Here is a 20,873-nt window from a genome sequence, read left to right as displayed (position 1 = left end):
CACGTCAGGGTTAGTGTAGACACAAACTTCAAAATATTGTGTTATGTGTTTACTGTTTTGAGAATTTATTAAATGTAAAGTATGAGTTTATGGCTCAAAGAAAGTGTGTCTTCTCTAGTTAAATACTGGCTTTAATTAAACAAGTTTTATAGTCTGGTAAGTCAACAATATCTTTATTTGCAAAGGGCAAGGGAGATGCGGCGTAATCGATTATGACTAACCAAATATTTTTGCTTCATGAGTTATTAGAACTTGTACCTATTCATTAGCTATTTAGAAATAATATTATAGCTCATATTAAATATCTTATGTAGCATTGTAAACATTTCGGATTATGGCATTTTTGGCACTAGTTTTAGTGTATTTGTGTTGTCACAATTGATCTTGATACAATTATAAAATCTAAAGCTTACTTTTTATGTAAAATCAGATATGTAAGATTATAAAAATTACCTGGAAGAATTTAGGCACGAAAAGCATTAAGTGATCATACAATCTAAAGTCAAATTAATACATAGACCTTAATAAGGGGTATTATAATACTTGATGGAGCCTACTGATTACTGCTGTCAGATCTTATTATTATTATTTTAGTGTTTTTTTTAAATTATCATATTTTACATTTTTCTGGAGATATAAATCTGTAAAAAATTACTGAAAATTTTTATGTAATATTCCCTATACCTAAATGCAATAATATCAACCAAATATCAACAAGAAGGAATCATGTACTTAATATCTAAAAAATTAATATCCTAGCCGAAATCTCATAACAAAATGTACTGAGTAAATTGGTAAAACAATTTAACTGGTGCAGTAAAAGATTTATTTAAATCAGGATGCAGGAGCACTGAATCAACTAAAGACAAATCATCAAGTGATTAATCATTGTGCTATGCTAGACGACAATCCACACTTAAGTACTACACAAATGTCCAACTTGATTTTGATATACATGTAGATTTGGCAGGCATAATTATGGGAAAATGTTACAATCCAAATGATCCAAATTTTTTAAATAATGTTCTGTTTTCTGATGACTCCACTTTTATTATTAACAGCAACATAACTCAGCATAATTGTAAATACTGGTCACATCATAATCCTAATACACACAGTATCCAGAAAAACGTAATGTATGGGCTTGAATAAAAGGTGACAAAATCATTGGACTTTTTTTAATTGAACAAAACTTATGGTCCAGTATATTTCAATTTATTGGAAAATAAAGTTATACCAGAGAAGAAGAGGAATTAGGCAGTCAAGTGTGTTGCAAAATGCATTGCAATTTTTGGGATTGCATGGTTTGTTGTTTTAAGTCAACAAACAATATTTTCAATGAAACAAGTTCTCTATTTGTTTACCAATTAAATGCATAGACTTTCTTAACACTACACAAATATCCAAAGTTTTGTCTTCAGTTCTTGCCAGTTTGCTGAGCCATGATTTGTATAAACCTTTTACTGCCCCAATTTGGTTAAACTTTTTTACTAATGTATTGGCGATAGACCTTGTTACAGGATTTCTGTTAGGGCATGTATTATTAAAATTTATTCAACTTAAAGAAGTTGATTCAATCATAGACATATTAATGTATTATTTTGACTTCAGCAGTTATAATAGAAATTTATTTAGGTATAGGGAATATTACATGAAAAATACAGAAAGCCCTCACAAATCAAAATTTATATAAATTGTTTAAACCATTTCTGAGATACTTAAAACATTTTTGACAGATGTGGCTTTGACAATATGGCCGCTATCAACTGTCAAAGTTCAGAAATTTCTACTTGAAGACTCGTTGAAGGCAATGTTAATAAAACCAATAACTATACTAAGAGGCCAGGATCATGCTGTACGGTATCACACAACATAATTTGATCTTATACAACACTTGAATTATCGCATATAGATCCACAAGAAAAAAGAAACCAAATTATATAACCAAATTTAATGTAGAATCTCTAGAAAATGAGAGCACTATAATCCTCTACCAGGGACGAATGAAATAAAAGATATCCCAGAACTGCATAACAGAAATAGACAGAGGTGAAAAATTCTGGAGAAAACTAAAAACTAATATTATAAGTTGTGCCAATAGGACAAAGAACAATATACACAAACAGGCTAAAAAACAATAAACCATGGTTTATATATGAAGTCAAGATAGCATCTAAGAAAAACTGAGATGCCTATGTAAGATAAATGAGCAACAAAAACCCTGAGACATGCAAAATTTACAAATATGTTAGATACAGAGTGAACTGGGGGATACAGAAACTAAAGCAAACATATTGGGAAAAATTCTCGGTAGAAATGGAGAATGACATGTATGTAGGTCAAAAGGAGGTATGGAATATGCTAAGAGGAAGGAAGAAGAAAATAAATGAGGAAATACAAACAAACATAAAACCTGAAATCTGGACAGACTACTTCAATAATCTGTACAATGACACCATTTATACACTGAAGAACACGACTGAAGTAATGTAGGTATTGATGAAGATATTAATAACGACCGGGCATTTAATAAATCTCAGAATATCTTCAGGAACTGAGTATATCCTTAACAAGTTTATTAAGTATGGTAGCCCAGAGATGGTGACAGAAAAGATAAAGATATTTAAAATAAAAAATAAGATATAGTAAAATACCAGAGGAATGGAAAACAAGCATAACAATACCAAAATATAAAAAATGACTAAAAACTGACCAACATAATTACAGAGGAAATACGCTACTCTAGTCTACATCAAAATTGTTAACAAAAATCTTGTCACAGAAGTTGACACTTAGATTCAGGATTCTGGACCCTTAGATCTACCACTGATGCAATCTTTATATTACGCAACTAAAAGAGAACTCCATAGTGTTCAACAAACTCCTTTTCCTGGGTTTTGTGGATCTCACAAAAGTGTTTGACAGAGTCCACCAAAAAGAAGTAAGCCAAATTATAAAGCTGAATAACGTCAATAAAAAACACAACAATAATCAGGGAACTTATTAGTCCCAATAAAACGAGAATAAAAACAACATTATTTTAGGTTGCACGGGAAATTTTGCTCACCAAGCAAACCAGTGGCAAAAAATCCCGAAGGCAGTATCACTTATTATCCCTATATGATACATTAGAGGTGAACACAAACAAGTCATAATTAAGAAAAGGTTAGAAGATAGTAAAAACATTATATACTTTACTCCATATGAAGATTTGTTTGACATATTATAATCTTTGCATATTTCTATCGGACATGGATCTAGAGATAAAATGATATTTGATCTGAAATATATCACATTTCACAACCAATTATAGAATTATTTTTAAGCTCTTGTGAAGTTTGTCACCTGAAAAAGGCTAAGAAACATGCAAATGTTGTAACCAAGCCTATAATTTCAAGATAATTTTGCTCTCGGGCTGTCTGCTGTCTACGCCCATTGAAATCGAAGCAATGTATTGAAGTGGATTCGGAATTACTAAAAATTTTTCTTAAATTTGATGCACCTGCTGTCCTCCAAAGTGAAAATGGCCGCGAGTTCGTATACAGTGTAATTAACGAGTTAGTAAAACTATGGCCGGAACTGAAAATGATCCATGAGCGACCACGACAAGATGTAGAAAATTTAATGCGTTCGTAGATGATTGATAATAAATCCACCAACTGGTCCATCGGCTGCTATTTTGTTCAGTTTAAAAAAAAACATAGTCCATACAAAACTTTATTTGGTACTAAACCAAAGATTGCGTTATCGTCCACAACGGTATTAAACGAGATTATTAAGAGTTTACACACTGAAGAAGACCTTAATGAAATACTGTTAAAGTTCCCAGAAAGAGAACGTAAAGAAGAACCTGATTACCATGCTACCGATTTGAATGATACTACACCAGAAGAACAAGAGCAACAACAATTTGAAATATTTCTCGATATGGAAAAGCAAGGCGATATTCAAAGACCGGAAGAGGCAATCGACACAATTGCAGGAACCAAATATAATAATAGAAGTAATTGATGAATCCGCCAATTCTGCAGCTGCTTCTGAACCTTTGCCTGATCTATATGAAAATATCAACGAAACGCAAGAAATCGTAATGTGTGTTAACTGTGAAAATGACAGAAATATATCGTGCGTATTATGTTCTATTCAAACATCTATTGCGAGAGACAGAAACGAATGCCATTTGGGACAGAAAAGAGCTGCTGAGAAAATGCTGACAAACACTGCTAAAAAATTGCCACCTTTAAAAATTGGAGACTCTAAAAATTGATCGTGGCCCAAGCGACATGAAAAATTCACTATGTGTGATTGTTGACTACAAAAATGAAGTTTTTCAGCTAGGAACTGCAGTCGGTAAAATTCAAGGTTGGTATAATCGTGCGGATATTGTTACAGCAGATAGTCAGTTTTTAAACATAGCACAAGTGCCGGATAAATATATTTCTGTACGAGAAGCTGTCGCTGCAGTCTCATTGCGTCATGATCAGAGATATATGTGGTGCTCTTGCAAACCTTCGAAGAAACAATGCCAAACGAATCGCTATGTGTGCTTTAAAAACAAAAATATGTGCAATTATGTGTGCAATATGTGCAATAAATAATAAAATAGGTAACAGAACATGTTAACGAAATAATGTAGTTGGTATTACCATCAGAATTCATTCATTATTTGATTAAAAAAAAAACATTATTTTGATGCGTTTTTCTTATTTTTTTTTCTTTTCTTTATCTATATTTAATTTTACTTAACTATGTTCATCAAACTACCAAGTAATAATTTTCATTATCCTGCTAACATTCTTTTCTGTTTCGGGTTTTTTTGTCTCCAGATTGACTGGACTAATGACTCAGTTAACTGCAATTGTTTAATAAATGACTGAACATACAACCGTCAGAGGCTGTAACTTTTGATCATTCGGACTGTAACACCGTTTGCCTAAAGCATAGACGGCAGTCCGTGAAATCGCGCATAATTTCAGTCCAACAAAGTAATAATCAATTAATCAATCTGATCAACATCGGATGATAAGTCTAATTAACCACATTTCGAAGGCATACACCAAGGTTATTTACAACAGAATAAGCAAAAAATGCGAGGATAACATTGGAGATTCGCAGTTTGGATTTCGGAATTCTCTTGGGACAAGAGAAGCACTTTTTAGTCTACAGGTACTCATCCAGCGCTGCAGAGATGTGAACAAAGACGTGTACATATGCTTTATAGACTACGCAAAAGCATTCGATAACGTAAAGCACGAAAAGATAATTGAAGTTCTCCATAAGATCGGAGTCGACTACAGAGACATTCGAACAATAGCGAGTCTCTATTGGGGCCAAACAGCTAAAGTGAAAGTAGGATCTACATTGACCAATAAAATTGAGATCAAGAAAGGGGTACGACAGGGCTGTATCTTGTCTCCTATTGTCTTTAATATATACTCAGAAGAAGTATTTAAGACAGCGCTGGAGGAAAGCACAGAAGGCATAACGATAAATGGAGAAATAATTAATAACATAAGGTATGCTGATGACACTGTGATTCTAGCAAGTAGCATGGAGGAACTGAGTTGCCTAATGAGTAAGATACAAAAAACAAGTGCACAATACGGACTCAGACTAAATATCACAAAAACCAAATGGATGTTAGTAAGCAAAACTCAACAACCACCACAGCAACTGATATTAGACAATGAAAGAATTGAACACGTGGATTCGTACATCTACTTGGAAACAACAGTTAACTCAAATTGGGATCAAGCGAAGGAAATACGTATAAGAGTAGAAAAGGCAAGAGCATCGTTCACTAGCATGAAGCAAATTTTCACCTCTAAAAGCCTCATCCTACCTCTCAAAATTCGACTTCTGAAATGTTATGTATTCCCGGTTTTGTTATATGGAATGGAGGCGTGGACAATGACCGCAACATTGATGAAAAAAGTAGAGGCCTTCGAAATGTGGGCTTACCGACGTATATTACGTATATCCTGGACTGAGCACGTGACCAACGAAGAGGTACTACGCCGGATAGGTAAAGAGAGAGAGGTAGGAATAAGTATAAAGAAAAGAAAGTTGGAATACTTGGGTCACGTTATGAGACATAATAAATATAGAGTACTACAACTGATCGTTCAAGGGAAAATAGACAGCAGAAGGGGTCCAGGGAGGAGAAGACACTCGTGGCTCCAAAACTTGCGGCAATGGTTCGGATTGTCATCTGCTGAACTATTCAGATCTGCCGTAAACAAAGTTAGAATAGCCATGTTGATTGCCAACGTTCGGAACGGACAAGGCACATGAAGAAGAAGAAGAAAGTAATAATGATTGTAATACAGCGTTTGTCGGCAATACGTGTAATGACTGGGCTTTTCACCGGATGACGTGTACACCGATTGCCTACGACGTATACATATTTAGCATGCGATCTATTTGAAACACCCTGTATATTTATTTCTGAAATAATCTATTTACATTAATATTTAAAGGTATCATTTATAGACATGTAGGTTATAAGCTTCTTGAATGTTCAATTATGAAACAGAAATAAACAACTGTAGAGTTAGTCCAGTTATACTACCCATATTTGTAATACAGTTTACCAAGTACTTACAATTATTTATTGTATTGACTTTATGCCATTGTAGATTTAATAATACTATTGTAGTGAGTGTGTTTGATGTCTTAGTATTATGAATGTGCAATTTCAAAATTAATAAATATGAAAGAGATTTGTCAATGCAATAAGTAAGTAAGTCTGCATCTTTTCATTTATGTTGTTGAGTAGAGGGAAGTTCAATCAAAACTGCTACTGTATTAAAGTCTTTTGTTTTTAAATTATGTTTATATTTTGTTAATAGAAGCTTGACATTTTACATTGTTTATCGTGAATGATACAAAATATGTTAATCTTGTGTTGTCATTAGCGATAATAAAAATAGGTGGTACAGTAGGTGGTACTGTAGCTGTAGACTAGCGCGAAACTTCATACTATGTTTTCTGTATTTTTACTTACTTACTTTACTTAATCAGTAGACCCATTTGTACCTTTCGGTGTTGGGCCGTTTATAATACAATTCATTAAATTACAATATTTTACAGTCTTCTGAGGTGTCCTAGCTCTTAACGAACTTTCTCCATTCCTTCCTATTGGATGCCATCTGTGTTGCTTCCTGCCAAGTCTTACCCTTACTCGGCAGTATCTGCGAGATGTCACTGTTCCATTCTTTAATGGGTCTTCCTCTTCTGTTCTTGCCTACTGGTTTGGCGTCCCACACTCTTTTTACTTGTCTATTATTGTCCATCCATGTTAGATGTCCCAACCATGGCAATTTTTTCTGCTTGATTGAGTCGAGTATCGGTTTGATTTTGAGTCTTTCTCTTATTTCTGATTCTATCAGTTCTTTTTACTCCGATCGTTCTTCTGAGGTATTTCATCTCGGCTGCCTGAATTCTGCTCTGATGTCTTTTGTTTAATATCCAATTTTCTGCTCCATATGTCACTGTAGGTCTATATATTGTTTTGTATATTGTCATCTTGGTCTTTGTTATTAAGGAATCCTCTATTTAGTGCTTGGAATAGTTTTCCTGTGTTTTCCATTTACCCATTGTATTTTTTATATCTTCTAGGTCCTTGTTTTTCTTTTTATTATCGCTTGCTAATTGTCTCATTAGTTCCATCATTTCGTTCTGGCTGCTTGTTTCATTCGTTGATGGTTTCGACCTGTCTGGTGTTCGGCTCGTTTTTCTGCTCCTGCTAAATATGTCTATCTCCTCTTTGCTTTTTCTTTTACCATGTTCATCAACATTACCATCCGCCATCTTTCTTCTTATTCAAATAATTAAAGTATTTAATGTATTTTTAAACTTAAAATAATATTTTTAAAATTGAATAAAGTAATTTTATTATGTATTTATTATTTCTATTTAAAAAAAAATACATTATATTAAAATCTAACGCCAGCCATTGTGGGTCCTAGCCTCCTGAAGAATTTCTCTCTAGTCCTCCTTATCCATCGCCTTCTTCTGCCAAGCACGTATTCCCATATTTCTCATATTTTCCTCGATGTTATCAATGAACCTTGTTCTGGGCCTTGAATCTGATTTGAATCTGGCCAGGCTCTCGGCTCCCATGCATCAGTCTTTCAGGCAAAGATCTTTGCCATCCTGGTATGTGCTAAAGAGATAATAGATAGGGCTTGTTCAGGCAGGACTATATCTATCTGCTCTGACAGTCAAGCAGTGCTAAGGGCTTTGGAAGCGCCCAAAGTCAGGTCTAAGCTGGTTCTTGAGTGCAAGAGAGCACTTGCTGATATTACGCGGACCAATAGGGTTCATTTGGTGTGGGTACCGGGACACACAAGCGCGGAAGGGAACGAATAGGCTGACGCCCTGGCACAACGGCTCTTATACTCTGCCGGTAGGACTCAAACCTGTGATTGGAGTGCCCTTCAGTACTGGTCGGGGTAGTCTCAAAGAGCTTCTTCTGTGGATATTCTGTACCTGGAGATACGTCAGAACTTCAGGAAATGCCTTCAATGACCGCCAAGTTACAAAATTCAAAATGAATGTAAAAAAAGGTCAGATTTAATTTTTAAGAAAGACTGTCACAAAATAAGAAAAGGTAATATTTTTTTAGTTATTTTGTTCAAATGTTATTTTGTTCAATTGTTATAGTTTGGTTAAAATAGTTTCGTTGCTTGAAAATAGAGAATGTAGTGTTCCATTAAGATATTTTTCCCAATCTAAATTCAAGTAAGTACAACGGACACTCGCGGTATCAACAAGTCATCCGAAGATGGCCTACCTGAACCGTCCTTATTCTACAACTCCACTGGAGAGAATTCTCGTGGTTCAAACTACGAAGATTCTAACCAGCGACAGTTCGAGGACTCCTGGGCCAGTTGTGAAGGAGGCCTTACCGGCCACTGTAGACTCAGGCAGCACGTTTATCTGTTTGGATTGGCGGATGGCCTACGGTGCCATCTTTGTAATGAGGAGGGGGAAACCTCCTCACATGTCCTCTGGAAGTGCCCAGCAGTGGCTCATCGGAGGTGGCAGATCCTGGGTTCGGTTTTTATGCAACCGAGCCAAATGAGGGAGTTACCTTTAAAGAGACTTGTGGCTTTCTGTTAGGCCACAAGGTTACTAAAGGATTAGACGTTCAGAACGGCAGGAAGGGCTCAGAGAAGTCATTGGAGCCCCTGCTGATTCTTGCACCCATGCAATAAGGTAAGATTTATTTTTTGCATTCGTGTAAAACCCCTATCATAAAATGTCTCATCGTAGCAAACCTCGATATATGTTTTTCTTAAGCTTTCATCTGCTTTCATCAAGAATGTTTCATTTTGTTTGTATATTTCTTCTTCTTTTAGTATCCTGTCCGATTATCGAACGTTGGCGATCATATTGGCAATAATAACTTTGTTTACGGCGGCTCTAAATAAATTAGCGGTGGTCTCTTGATACCATTCTCTGAGATTTCGGAGCCAGGATGTTCTTCGCCGGCCTGGGCCTCTCCTTCCGGCGATCTTACCCTGTATTATGAGGTCTAGGTTATACCTCTCTGGATGTCTAGTTTGTATATTAGGGTTGTTAATTGTTTACCAGTTTAACTACACCAATAGCAGGTACGACCAAAATGATTCAAAAGAAACAGCTTTTAGTAGGTACTCTGGAAATTTGAATAAACAATTTCGAGGAAAGATTGACACATTCAGAAAATATTGACGCTCGACGTGGCCGTCTCTATGAAATCTATAACTCTACAACACAACCCCTACACCCTCTATTAACATTATTGTGTATATACACGGATATTTATTTTTATCGGAGGTTATAAAATTGGGATATTATATTCCGGGAAAAACTTTGTATACATTTTTATTCAAAAACGAAGAAATGTTTCTTAGGTTAGACTGCCACTGGAGGCAACGTTAGCTTCCCCATATTAATCCAGCTACCGGCTAATCTGGTAATGTTCAGTGCAAACAATTCTTACGGTATTTCCGCAAGGTGATATCGTTTTCTTCGCGTCGAAGCCAATGCCGTGTTCTTGCAAGCTCTCACAACTTCATTCTTGATGCACTCGAGTAAATCGAGACACGAGAGTGCGGTGTAGTAGCGAACACCTTTGAAGACGACGTCGATGATATACGTGAGTGCGTGTGCGGAAGGTCGGTTTCTTGCGCGATTGTTGATCTGATTGTAAGTATCAGTGCGTGGGTTTTAACTGTGTTGGTGGACGGCAGTCGCTTATACCACAAATTTGGCTGATTGTTTTCGAGATGTAGCATGGTTGTTGTGACTCACACCGATATTTGTATTCCTATAACCTTTTGGAAGGATTCCTTTAGAGGAAGGTTGGTCAATGACATGTTTTTCCGAGATATAGATATGAGTATGTAGCGAATAATAACTTTTTTTAAATTTATATGTATATGACTAAAATTATTATTTGTTTAATTATCATTATCTTAAGGTTGCATATTCAGGATATGGTCCTAATGTCCATATTCAAAAGTTTACAAATAAAACTATACTAAAAATAATAAAATAAGATGTATTTTTAATTTTTTATCAATAACTGTTAATATTTCATCAATAATATCATTTATCAATAATATTTTATCAATAATTGTTAATAAAATAAGTAAGCCCTTATTTATGACATCTTGATTTTTACTAAACAAACTAGTAAACAACTTTTCTGCTACTCTAGTATTACGCTTATACCACAATAACAATCTTGTTATTGAGATATCGTGTTTATTTTTACTTCTTTTAAGTTTTGGTATTTTACGCATCATATTGTAATATTTCTGGTATCGTTTCTTTTTTTGTGTACTCTTTTAGTTTTATATTGCCCATTTATCATTCTTCTACGTAATTGTTTTCGTTAGAACAACTAATTGCGGCGCTATCATAATCATTTAATGATCCCTTTATTCTTTTTAATATTGAACTCTATATATATATATATATATATATATATATATATATATATATATATATATATACAGAGTGGACCAAAAGTCAGTTAACCGTTTTGTATATTAATATCAAAAATAACTGGAGTAAAAAACGCCTAATGTTTATTGTAAATAAAGTAGGTACAAAAAAGTGCATGCTTTATATTTTATGTTTAAAATGTAAACCACCTTCATCAATACAATTTTGGCAACGCTTATACACAGTGAAACAAGTCTTTCTACAGAATTAAAAGTTGGAAAGGAGAATTTCAAATTCTTTTGCAATCATGTCTTTTAAGTGCTGCATATCCCGTATTGGGGTGACAAAAACTTTATATTTAAGTACTCCCCACAAGGCAAAATCACAGGGCGTCTAACCTGGCGAACGTGCGGGCCATTCAATTGTACCTCTTCTCCCTATCGAATCACTACACTGGGACTGGTCATTTAGAAACTCAAGAACTTGCAATCGGTAATGAGGCGGTGCGCCGTCTTGCTGAAAATATCGAATACCTTGTAACTGTGGATTACTGTGGATAAGAAGTTCCAGCTGGTAATTTTCAGAATTTTTTACCGCTTCATTTAAAAAATATGAACCGACAAGGCCACCCGCATTTTGATAGCTTGGTCCACCATTAACTGACTTTTGGTTCACCCGGTATATATATATATATATATATATATATATATATATATATATATATATATATATAAATGTGCCCTTTAAAAAAAAGAGAATCCCTTTTGTTATCAGGATGTGTTAACCTATGTAGCCTACAGCTGAGTGCTTTTATAAGATTTATTTTGTATTTGAACGGATGGCAAGAATGATAGTTAAGAAACCTATTACTAGCTATAGGTTTCCTGTACCAACTTGTACTTAGTTAAAGGGATTCTCTTTTGTTACTCAGAAGTATACTATCTGACAATTCTTACCCTACATCTCTCATAAATAAATACCTTTTTTCAACAAGTTTTGGGTCTTCTAGTTCTATTGATGATTTACCTAATGGTGATCAACTTAGAATGATTTCTAATAATATTATGAACAACAGTACTCTACTTTCTCCTAACATTGCAACTTCCACCACCCATTAATCTTCACTACCCTATTTCCCATATGTTACTGAAAAGCTTATTAAATTGTACAAACAGAACAATATCCCGGTTAAGATTGCTATCAATAATGCTAAGACTGTCAGGAACTTATTTTCTAAAATTAAAACAGCTCTTTCCTTTTTGGAACAAGTGGATGTAGTCTATCACATACCCTGTTCTGAATGTGATGCATGTTATATTGGTCAAACTGGCCGTTCCCTTAAAGGACGCCTTACTTCACATCGTAGTGACATTAAACTTTCTAAACATACTTGTGCCCTTGCAGAACATGCAATCAACACCAAACATACTGTGAATTTTGATGATGTTAGAATTCTCTGTAGAGAACGTAACCTTAATAAGAGACAGTTTATGGAGGTGTGTCATATTTTGAAACAACCTAATGCATTAAATAAGAAAACTGATAACAGCAACTTAAGCCAAATTTACCATGCACTAATACTACAAAATTGATTCTTCCGTATTCTACTTTTAAATTATTGGTTTCTTCTTCAACTTCTTTTATTATATCATAACATTTATGTTGGCATCTACAAAACTTTTCCTTAAATCTCACCAGCTGATTGTCAGTTCTGACATTCAAGCTTTCAAATACTTTATTTTGCATGATATGATCATAACAGTCAAGATCCCTAGCCTTGCCGTTGTTAATATAACATTTCAAAATTGACAATTACATTTTTTGATAGATTTTAGAATCAATCAATGTTTTCAAAAGTTAAATTAAAAAATTAATATAAAATTACTTTAATTGGGAATCTTCCAGCGTTCTGTGTTTCTGTATTTTTTGCTGATTTATTTAATATATTAATTTTTGACGTTTCTTCACAATAATAACATCTTAATGCTACAGATCTTTTAAAGGTAAGATCATTTACTTAATTGTTTTTCATATAGATGTATCGCTTATAATACTCTTTTAGATGAACTGATGATGCCCAATGAACATTGGGCGAAACGTCTTCAATAAATAGATAAAGTAGCACAACTCTTGTCTTTTTTATCTCCAAATTGACCGAAAATATCCCATTCACTTACGAGTGCACATTCAATGCTAGCCATACATCGATAGTAAACATATTAAAAGAAAATAAATTGCATCCCTATAAGATGATACCTACTCAGGAGCTCATGGAAGACGATTTTGAGAGGAGAACTTTTTTTTTGTGAGCAAATGATGGACATGTTGGATAACAATATTATCCAATTAGAAGACGTTATGTTTTCTGATATGTGTACTTTTTCACTTAACGGTCATGCTAATCGGCAAAATTGCCGCTACTGGGCCACGGAAAATCTTCACTGGATGAGAGAAGAACATACTCAATACTCTCAAAAGGTTAATGTTTAGGCAGGGATTGTAGGAAACAATATCATTGGTCCCTTTTTCATTGAGGGCAATTTGAATGGCAACAATTATTTGGCACTACTTCAAAATGATGTCATTCCAACGTTGTCAAATTTATATCCTGATCCAGGAAACCCTCAAGTTCCAGCGAATATGATATGGTTTCAGCAGGATGGAGCACCACCACATTACCAACTTAATGTCCAGCAGTACCTCGATACAATATTTCCCAATCGGTGGATAGGGAGGCTAGGATCGATTGAATGGCCAGCGTGATCACCTGATATTACATTATTAGATTTCTTTTTATGGGGATATGTGAAGAGCCATGTGTACAAAACTAAACCTTCTAATTTAACTGACTTAAAAGAACGAATAATTCTTGCGATTAGGTCGATCACGCCTGTTATGTTAAATAATGTTAGAAGACAGTTTTATTTGAGATTAGGATGTTGCCAAGACGTTCGCGGTGAACATTTTGAACATCTACTTCATTAACATTAACTTTTTCGTGTTCTACAATTAATCTTAATAAAGTTGAAAGCGACAACATTTTTGAATGGAGAATGAAAAGACCTTTCAAACGATATATCACAAGCCTATACTTCCTATTTTAAAAATTGGGGGTTGTACCTGTCATTCTAAGGGGGTTGAAGGTACGGGTTGCATTTTCACGTTAAAGAATGTCAAGTTATAATTAAAATTTGACGTGTTTCGGGATTTTTTATAAATATGTACAGTAACCTAAATAATGAATTTATTCCATTCGGTTTTTACACACTGTATACCCGAACTGAAAACAATGGATACGTAAATTTTAATGAAGAAACCAGGGTGGGTAAATGTGGGTTGAAAAAAAAAAAAGAAATTATTATTTTCATTTCTTCAGACTGTTTTCCTTCATTTTATAAACTTTTGAGACATTGGTATTGGTGTAATTTAACCATTAACAATTAATGATAAACAATGTTTTCGCGTAGCAGAAATAACAATATCTCTTCCGGAAATACATTTCTTACAACCTTTTGTTTATTTTAGAATGCCTGGTCGATACCCTTTCCATACCAAATAGCACATGACGAATCGAAATAACAGCTTATTTAGTAACCGATTCGTGTTAATAATTACATTTTTATGACATTTATCAAATTAAGAAACTACTTGAGATATAATTGTTTTTATTAGTAGTTATTAATTTCCTCGTTCGTCTACATCACACTAAGTATGTCATATTCTAACAGATGCTACATTTTATGAATATTTCCACAATAGAAAGTAAACTAAAAATTTAAACTAACGGAATTAAAAGATTTATGTAACAGATGTTAAATACTTGTAACTCTATATTGACTAATGTATTTATTTATTCCCAATGGGTGCTGAAGAAACAAATAACAATTTGTTAGTTAGCCACCTATTAAGTATAATTAATTAAATTATGTAATGTAAAAACGTAAGGTACATTCACAAATATAGCGCCTTGAGTTATGCATAATTTTGGTAAGCGGTAAACCAAGTAATGAACACCACAGGGGTTTAAGAAGGAAAGGCTCTATAGTACATTTAAAAATTATTGATAGCACAAATTTTATAGCAAAAGTCTAAATACAGGGTTGATCAACGCACAAAAAACGTAATAATTGATCCATAAAATGCAAATGAACAAACCCTAAGTTATTAAGCAATAACTGAACTCCTCAGTGACGGAGAATATAAAATTACTTTAATATATAAAAAAACTAAAATGTTAATATTAGGTACCCACTTTAATTTTTATAAAAATACTAAATATTGGTTTAGGACATTTCCTTACAATTTAATAATAAATATATTTCTTCGGATACTAGCGTCATATAAACTTATAATTACTAATATAAATATACAGTGATGAGTGCCTTAAGAACCGGCAAAATAACGCAAAAGATAGAAAACATAATGCGTTGTGAAATAAAAAGAGATGAAAGTAGTAGAGGTGGGAAACTATCGATAGAAACCTCTAATTTACATTACATTATATTAGGACTATCGATAGTTTCCCACCTTTAGACGTTAGCTTATGACCTAGTTGACTTCAGTCATAATATTACAAGTATGACGTCGAACATTAACATTTTTTAAATTTCGCATAAAGTAAAAACTAATTGAAAAAAATAAAGCAAATGTAAATAAACAGTTTAATTAGTAGTAATTTGATAATTAATTTTGTGTTGACGAAAACAGAATAACAAGCTATGATAATTCTGTATTGAGAAGAGTGTATGCGACGTCTCAAATCATAGTTTATTTGTCATGAATACTTTAATTTTGGATAAAAACATACTCCTACTTAAACTGGTTTTACTTACATTACGTGATACGTATTACTATGACTGAAGTCAACCAGCTCATAAGCTAACGTCTAAAGGTGGGAAATTTTCGATAATTCTAATATAATGTAAAGTAAATTATAGGTTTATACCGATAATTTCTCACCTCTACTACTTTCATCTCTTTTTATTTCACAACGTATTATGTTTTCTATCTTTTGCGGTATTTTCCGGTTCTTAAGGCACTCATCCCTGTATAATTACATACCTAAATAAATAAGTTGTTTTCTTCCGATAAGAAGGCATCATTGTTATCATCAGTTTCTTCATTATATATATATACAGGGTGTCCCGGAAAATAGTGCGTTCCTAAACGATATGTGCAGATTGCAGCATTTAAAACAAAAAAGTCTTATAACATTTTTTTATGAAGTTAACCGTTTTCAAAAAAAAAAAAAATTATTAATTTTAATCCATTTGCGTTCCTTGTTATTCTTCGTTAATTACTGTAAATCAGCTATCATGAATCATCGATCGTTAGGCATAATATGTATTGATACTGATAACAGTGATAGAGAAAAAGCATGTATTTGTTTTTATTAAATATTTAATAATTAAAGTTTGAATACTGTTTTTACTTACATGGAAAATTATTATTACAATAAATGTTCGAAATGGCCACCATTTGCACAGATACACGCGTTTATTCGACGAATCCAATTATTCTTAATATTATAAGCATGTAAATTATGTCTGATTATTTCAGCAGCATCAAAAATTCGTTGTCGCAATTGAGCTTCTGTTTTAATTTCATCCTGGTTGTCGTATACTAATGATTTTAGATGTTCCCAAAAATAAAAGTCCATAACATTGCATTCTGGTGTTCTGGGTGGTCACAGAACGTGTCCATTTCTACCGATTCAACGACGAGGAAAAGTGATGTCGAGGAAATCTTTAATATGTCTCGTAAAATGTGCTGGAGCCCCGTCATGAAGAAACCACATTTCAGAGCGTATTTGTAACGGAACGTCTTCAAGAAGTATCGGTAGAACATGCTGCAAAACATTTAAATAGGATTCTCCATTCAATCTTCTGGGAAGTTCGTACGGTCCAATCAGACGATTACCAATAATCCCAGCCCATAAATTTATACTAAATTGTTTTTGAAAATTTGTCCTACGTATATCATACGGGTTTTCATCACTCCACACGTGACAATTGTGAAAATTAAACACACCATTTCTCGTAAAACAAGCTTCATCTGCACACAACACTTTGCACGGAAATTCGAGTTCTCTGGCAATTTTTTTTTGAAACCATCTACAAAATCTTAATCTTCGAGGTAAATCGCCTTGGTGTAAATCTTGCACTCGTTGGTAATGGTAAGGATGTAACAGTTGTTCCGTAAATGTCTTGTGAACAATGTTTTTTGAAATGCCAACCATTCTAGCAACAGATTTATACTTACTCTTGGATTATTACTGACTATATCCAAAATCACATCTTCTGCATTTAGTCTACGGTTACTTCGTGTTCTACCGCTAGTTTTTTTAGGTATCACACAACCCGTCTCTAATAACCTTTGGGACACGTTCACAAAACTTCGGGCATTAGGATGTCGTCGTTCGGGATAGCATTCAACATAAAGTCTAACAGCCCTATTACTGTCACAGTGGGCTTCACCGTTCGTAATTAACATATCGTGATACTCACGAATCGAAAACATAACAATACTATTTATTCTTGAACTACGGGTAATTACAACTGTTTACAAATAATGTACCTTTTCTGTATCAAAATAAATTAAACTATCGCATTCTGCCCATACCTTTTGGAGCGCAACGTTGCCGGATGTATTTGCTTTTCTGTGGACACTAATCAAATGGATTAAATTTAATATATATATTTTTTTGAAAACGGTTGACTTTATAAAAAAATGTTATAAGACTTTTTTGTTTTAAATGCTACACTCAGCCCATACCTTTAAGGAACGCACTATTTTCCGGGACACCCTGTATATATATTACAGGATCCAACTTGTAAATACAATACATTTTGGAGACAGCTATCGCCATATTCCCGTTCTCCTCCGCCAATTCTCCCGGTCTAAGGCATGCTCCTCCTCCAAACCTCTCGATTCCATCGCTCTTCTAATTCCTTCATTCCATGCGCTTCCATCTGTGAAGTTTTTGGGGCCAACGTTAACTAAAATGATTCACAATCTGCAAAACACGTTCTGCCGTTTGGAAATTTTAATCCTTTCTAAGAAAGTTGAGGGCATATAAATTGACCCTCTCCTTTTTTTTTTAAATTGTCGTATGTATTTTATACCTGTAGAGATTACGTCTGTTGATTAAAATGATTAAAATTTATTGATGAATTTTAGCTCTGGGTTTAATTGTATTAACGGTGGAAATCTTTCGGAACATTACTTTTTTTACCTTTCACCAGTACTTTTGTTTAAATTTTTTTTTAAGAAATAATCAGATCAATATTTTCTAGCGTTTTTTATCTTACAATTTGTTGATTTTTTACATTTTTTAAATTCATTTATTAGTGCTTAACTATTAAATAGTAACAGTTGGACGTTAAGAAGTCCAATCTTAAAGTTTCTTTTTGGTATACATGCAAATAAATTCCTTTTAAGATCACAACGTAGTCAGTGTGTACTTAACTTTGCTTTTATTTCCGTTTAAATTACTATGTACTTCCATTTATGTACTTCTTATGCACTTTTTCTATAAAATCTTTTAGTCGCATCACACAGATGCTAAATAATTCAAACCTTAATTACGGTTTTTTCTTAAGCTTGCTCCTGACATTGTCGATAAGAAAGTACAAGTGGATTTCCAGTTTTCTACGTGACCTAGCCTATGAAAGACGCGAAACGATTCAGAGCCGGAGTTTAATGCAGTGTCACTTTATATTAAGTCGTTACATTTCATATATGTAATATGTTGGCTAAAGAAGACAGTGTTAACATTAGAGAGTTATTGAAACCATCAGCTGACAGTTGCCTTTATTACAGGATCCTTTAATAAAGTAAAAATACTTTGACTTATGTGTAAAAGAGAGCTATTGCTAACATGTTTACAGAAATCTTTTATTTTGGCAAATGACATTCAAATATTTTTGTAAGTATAATATAAAAATAAAATATAAATGCAAGATCCTATGTGTTACTTATATACTTAATCCTAGATTAAAAATTAAAATAAGATCATTAAAAAGAGTAAAACGTTAAATTTAATTAAATTGTTATTTAAAGAATACAGTACATTCATCCAACTTACACCTCTAAACGATTAATGGAATTCGCAGTAAACCTGTCGTTGTGGTAAAAGGCACGGTAAACTGCACTGGTGTTCTCCATAATGTTTAACACTTTGCTAAATTTTAGGTATAAAATAAACATATGTGTCATTAACCCGTTGTTCATAGTTTTGCACATTTTTTTTAATAAATAGTATTCTTGCATAATGTTATTTAACGTAAATTTCTTTCGCCTACTTGTTTAATAATTTTTTCTGGAACAAATACTACCGTTCTAAGGATAGTTTATATTCAACGTACTAAAATATCACTTTTAATTTTTGTTAAAAAATACTTCGGAGTAAACTAGAACATTTTGTCGATTTAATTATTGGTGGTTAGATTAACCATAATGTTTGTTAGAGTGTACCGTTTTTGAGACGTCTGCGATTACGTGTTAAAATTAGGGTTTTGGTAAATATATTTAACTTTTTATTTTCAAATGAAAATACTTGTACTAAAAATAAAATAATTGTGGGAAACATTTTAATTTGTTTATGTATGGTGTTACACATTAACATTGAGTTTATTAAGGCTATATACTGGAACCAGAAAACAGTAGTAAAGGTGAACGATATAGAAACAAATAATATACCGATTGCGAGAGGGGTCAGGCAAGGATGCGTTGCGTCTTGTCTCCGACGCTTTTCAACGTGTGCTCACAGGTCATATTAAGGAAAGCCTTATGGGAAAGAAAAGAGGGATTAAGAATTGGTGAAGAAATCGTAAACGCCATGAGATTTGCAGATGACACGGTAATTATGGCTGAGAGTATAGAAGAACTACAAACTTTACTAGATGCAATAAATAGTGAATGCATTCGAATGGGACATCAACACAGGTAAGCTCAAATTTATGATAGTATCAAGGAGTCCAATAAATAATGAACAACTAACCCTTGGTGGTCAGCAAATAGAGAGAGTGACAAAATATAAATATCTGGGAGCTTACATCAACACAGAATTAGATCCAGACCAAGAGATCAGGGTACGCATAGAAATGGCAAGGGCAGCGTTCTTAAAATTCAAGCAATTGTTCTGTGACAAAAATCTGAATACTGCGCTGAGACTGAGGTTTGTGGAATGTTACTTCTGGTCCTAACTATTGTACGGGGTAGAAACATGGACGTTAAAAGCGAAATAGTTAAGAAGCGTGAAGCCTTTGAACTTTGGATATATGTTGAGAATTCCATGGACTACAAGGGTCACCAATGAGGAAGTGCTGAGAAGGATGGGTCGAGACAAAAAATTGTTGAGAACAATAAAAGTACGCAAGACTGCATACCTTGGAAACATACTGAGAAATGATAAATATAGTCTTCTGCAGGTCATCATGCAGGGTAGAGTCAATGGCAAAAAGGGAATAGGTAGAAAGAGGAAGTCATGGCTGCGAAATATTTGAGACTGGACAAACATGACTGTAGACGAATTATTCCACGTTACGAAAGACAGAGAAACTTTTAGAAATGTGGTCGCCAACCTCCGTTAATGGAAGAAGAAGATGTACGGTTTCCAACCATTTCTAAACTTTTTATCAAACATAATTAAATTACAATCGGCATTCCTAATGATCATTTTACCTCTCAAGCACAACAGTTAAAAAGTTTCTGTCATATTGATCTAAACTCAGTATATTGTAATTCAAACGTGTAGTTTCAAGTGACCATCATGCCTAGACGTAAGTTGGATATTGATGAATTAATTGCAAATGTGCATAAATACTTTACCATGGAAAAAAACAATAGTGAACCTTTAAAGTCATTATTATGTATAAATCAACGCGTTTGTAACGCACTCGGGATAAGTGAAAGTAAGCTAAAAACTGTAA

General features: G+C 33.6%; 1 protein-coding gene across 4 annotated transcripts in view; it reads left to right on the top strand.

Annotated features, from left to right (window-relative positions):
* LOC140439224 (WD repeat-containing protein 47) overlaps positions 1-20,873 on the top strand; it is a 234,780-nt gene continuing 213,907 nt past the window's right edge. Inside the window, exon 1 of one of the 4 annotated variants that reach the window (XM_072529007.1) lies at positions 1-156. Coding sequence is in view for 2 of the 4 variants with exons in the window: in XM_072529005.1 (XP_072385106.1) it covers positions 10,285-10,352 (68 nt within the window). In the remaining 2 variants the exon portion in view is untranslated. Of the gene's footprint in view, positions 157-6,697; positions 6,739-10,100; positions 10,353-10,373; positions 10,391-20,873 lie in introns of those variants that run through there. The other 3 variants (XM_072529006.1, XM_072529005.1, XM_072529008.1) reach the window with 3 other exon arrangements.

Source organism: Diabrotica undecimpunctata, chromosome 4 (assembly GCF_040954645.1).
Source record: "Diabrotica undecimpunctata isolate CICGRU chromosome 4, icDiaUnde3, whole genome shotgun sequence".
NCBI classification, from domain to species: Eukaryota; Metazoa; Arthropoda; class Insecta; order Coleoptera; family Chrysomelidae; genus Diabrotica; species Diabrotica undecimpunctata.
This window is presented reverse-complemented; position numbering and strand designations above follow the sequence as displayed.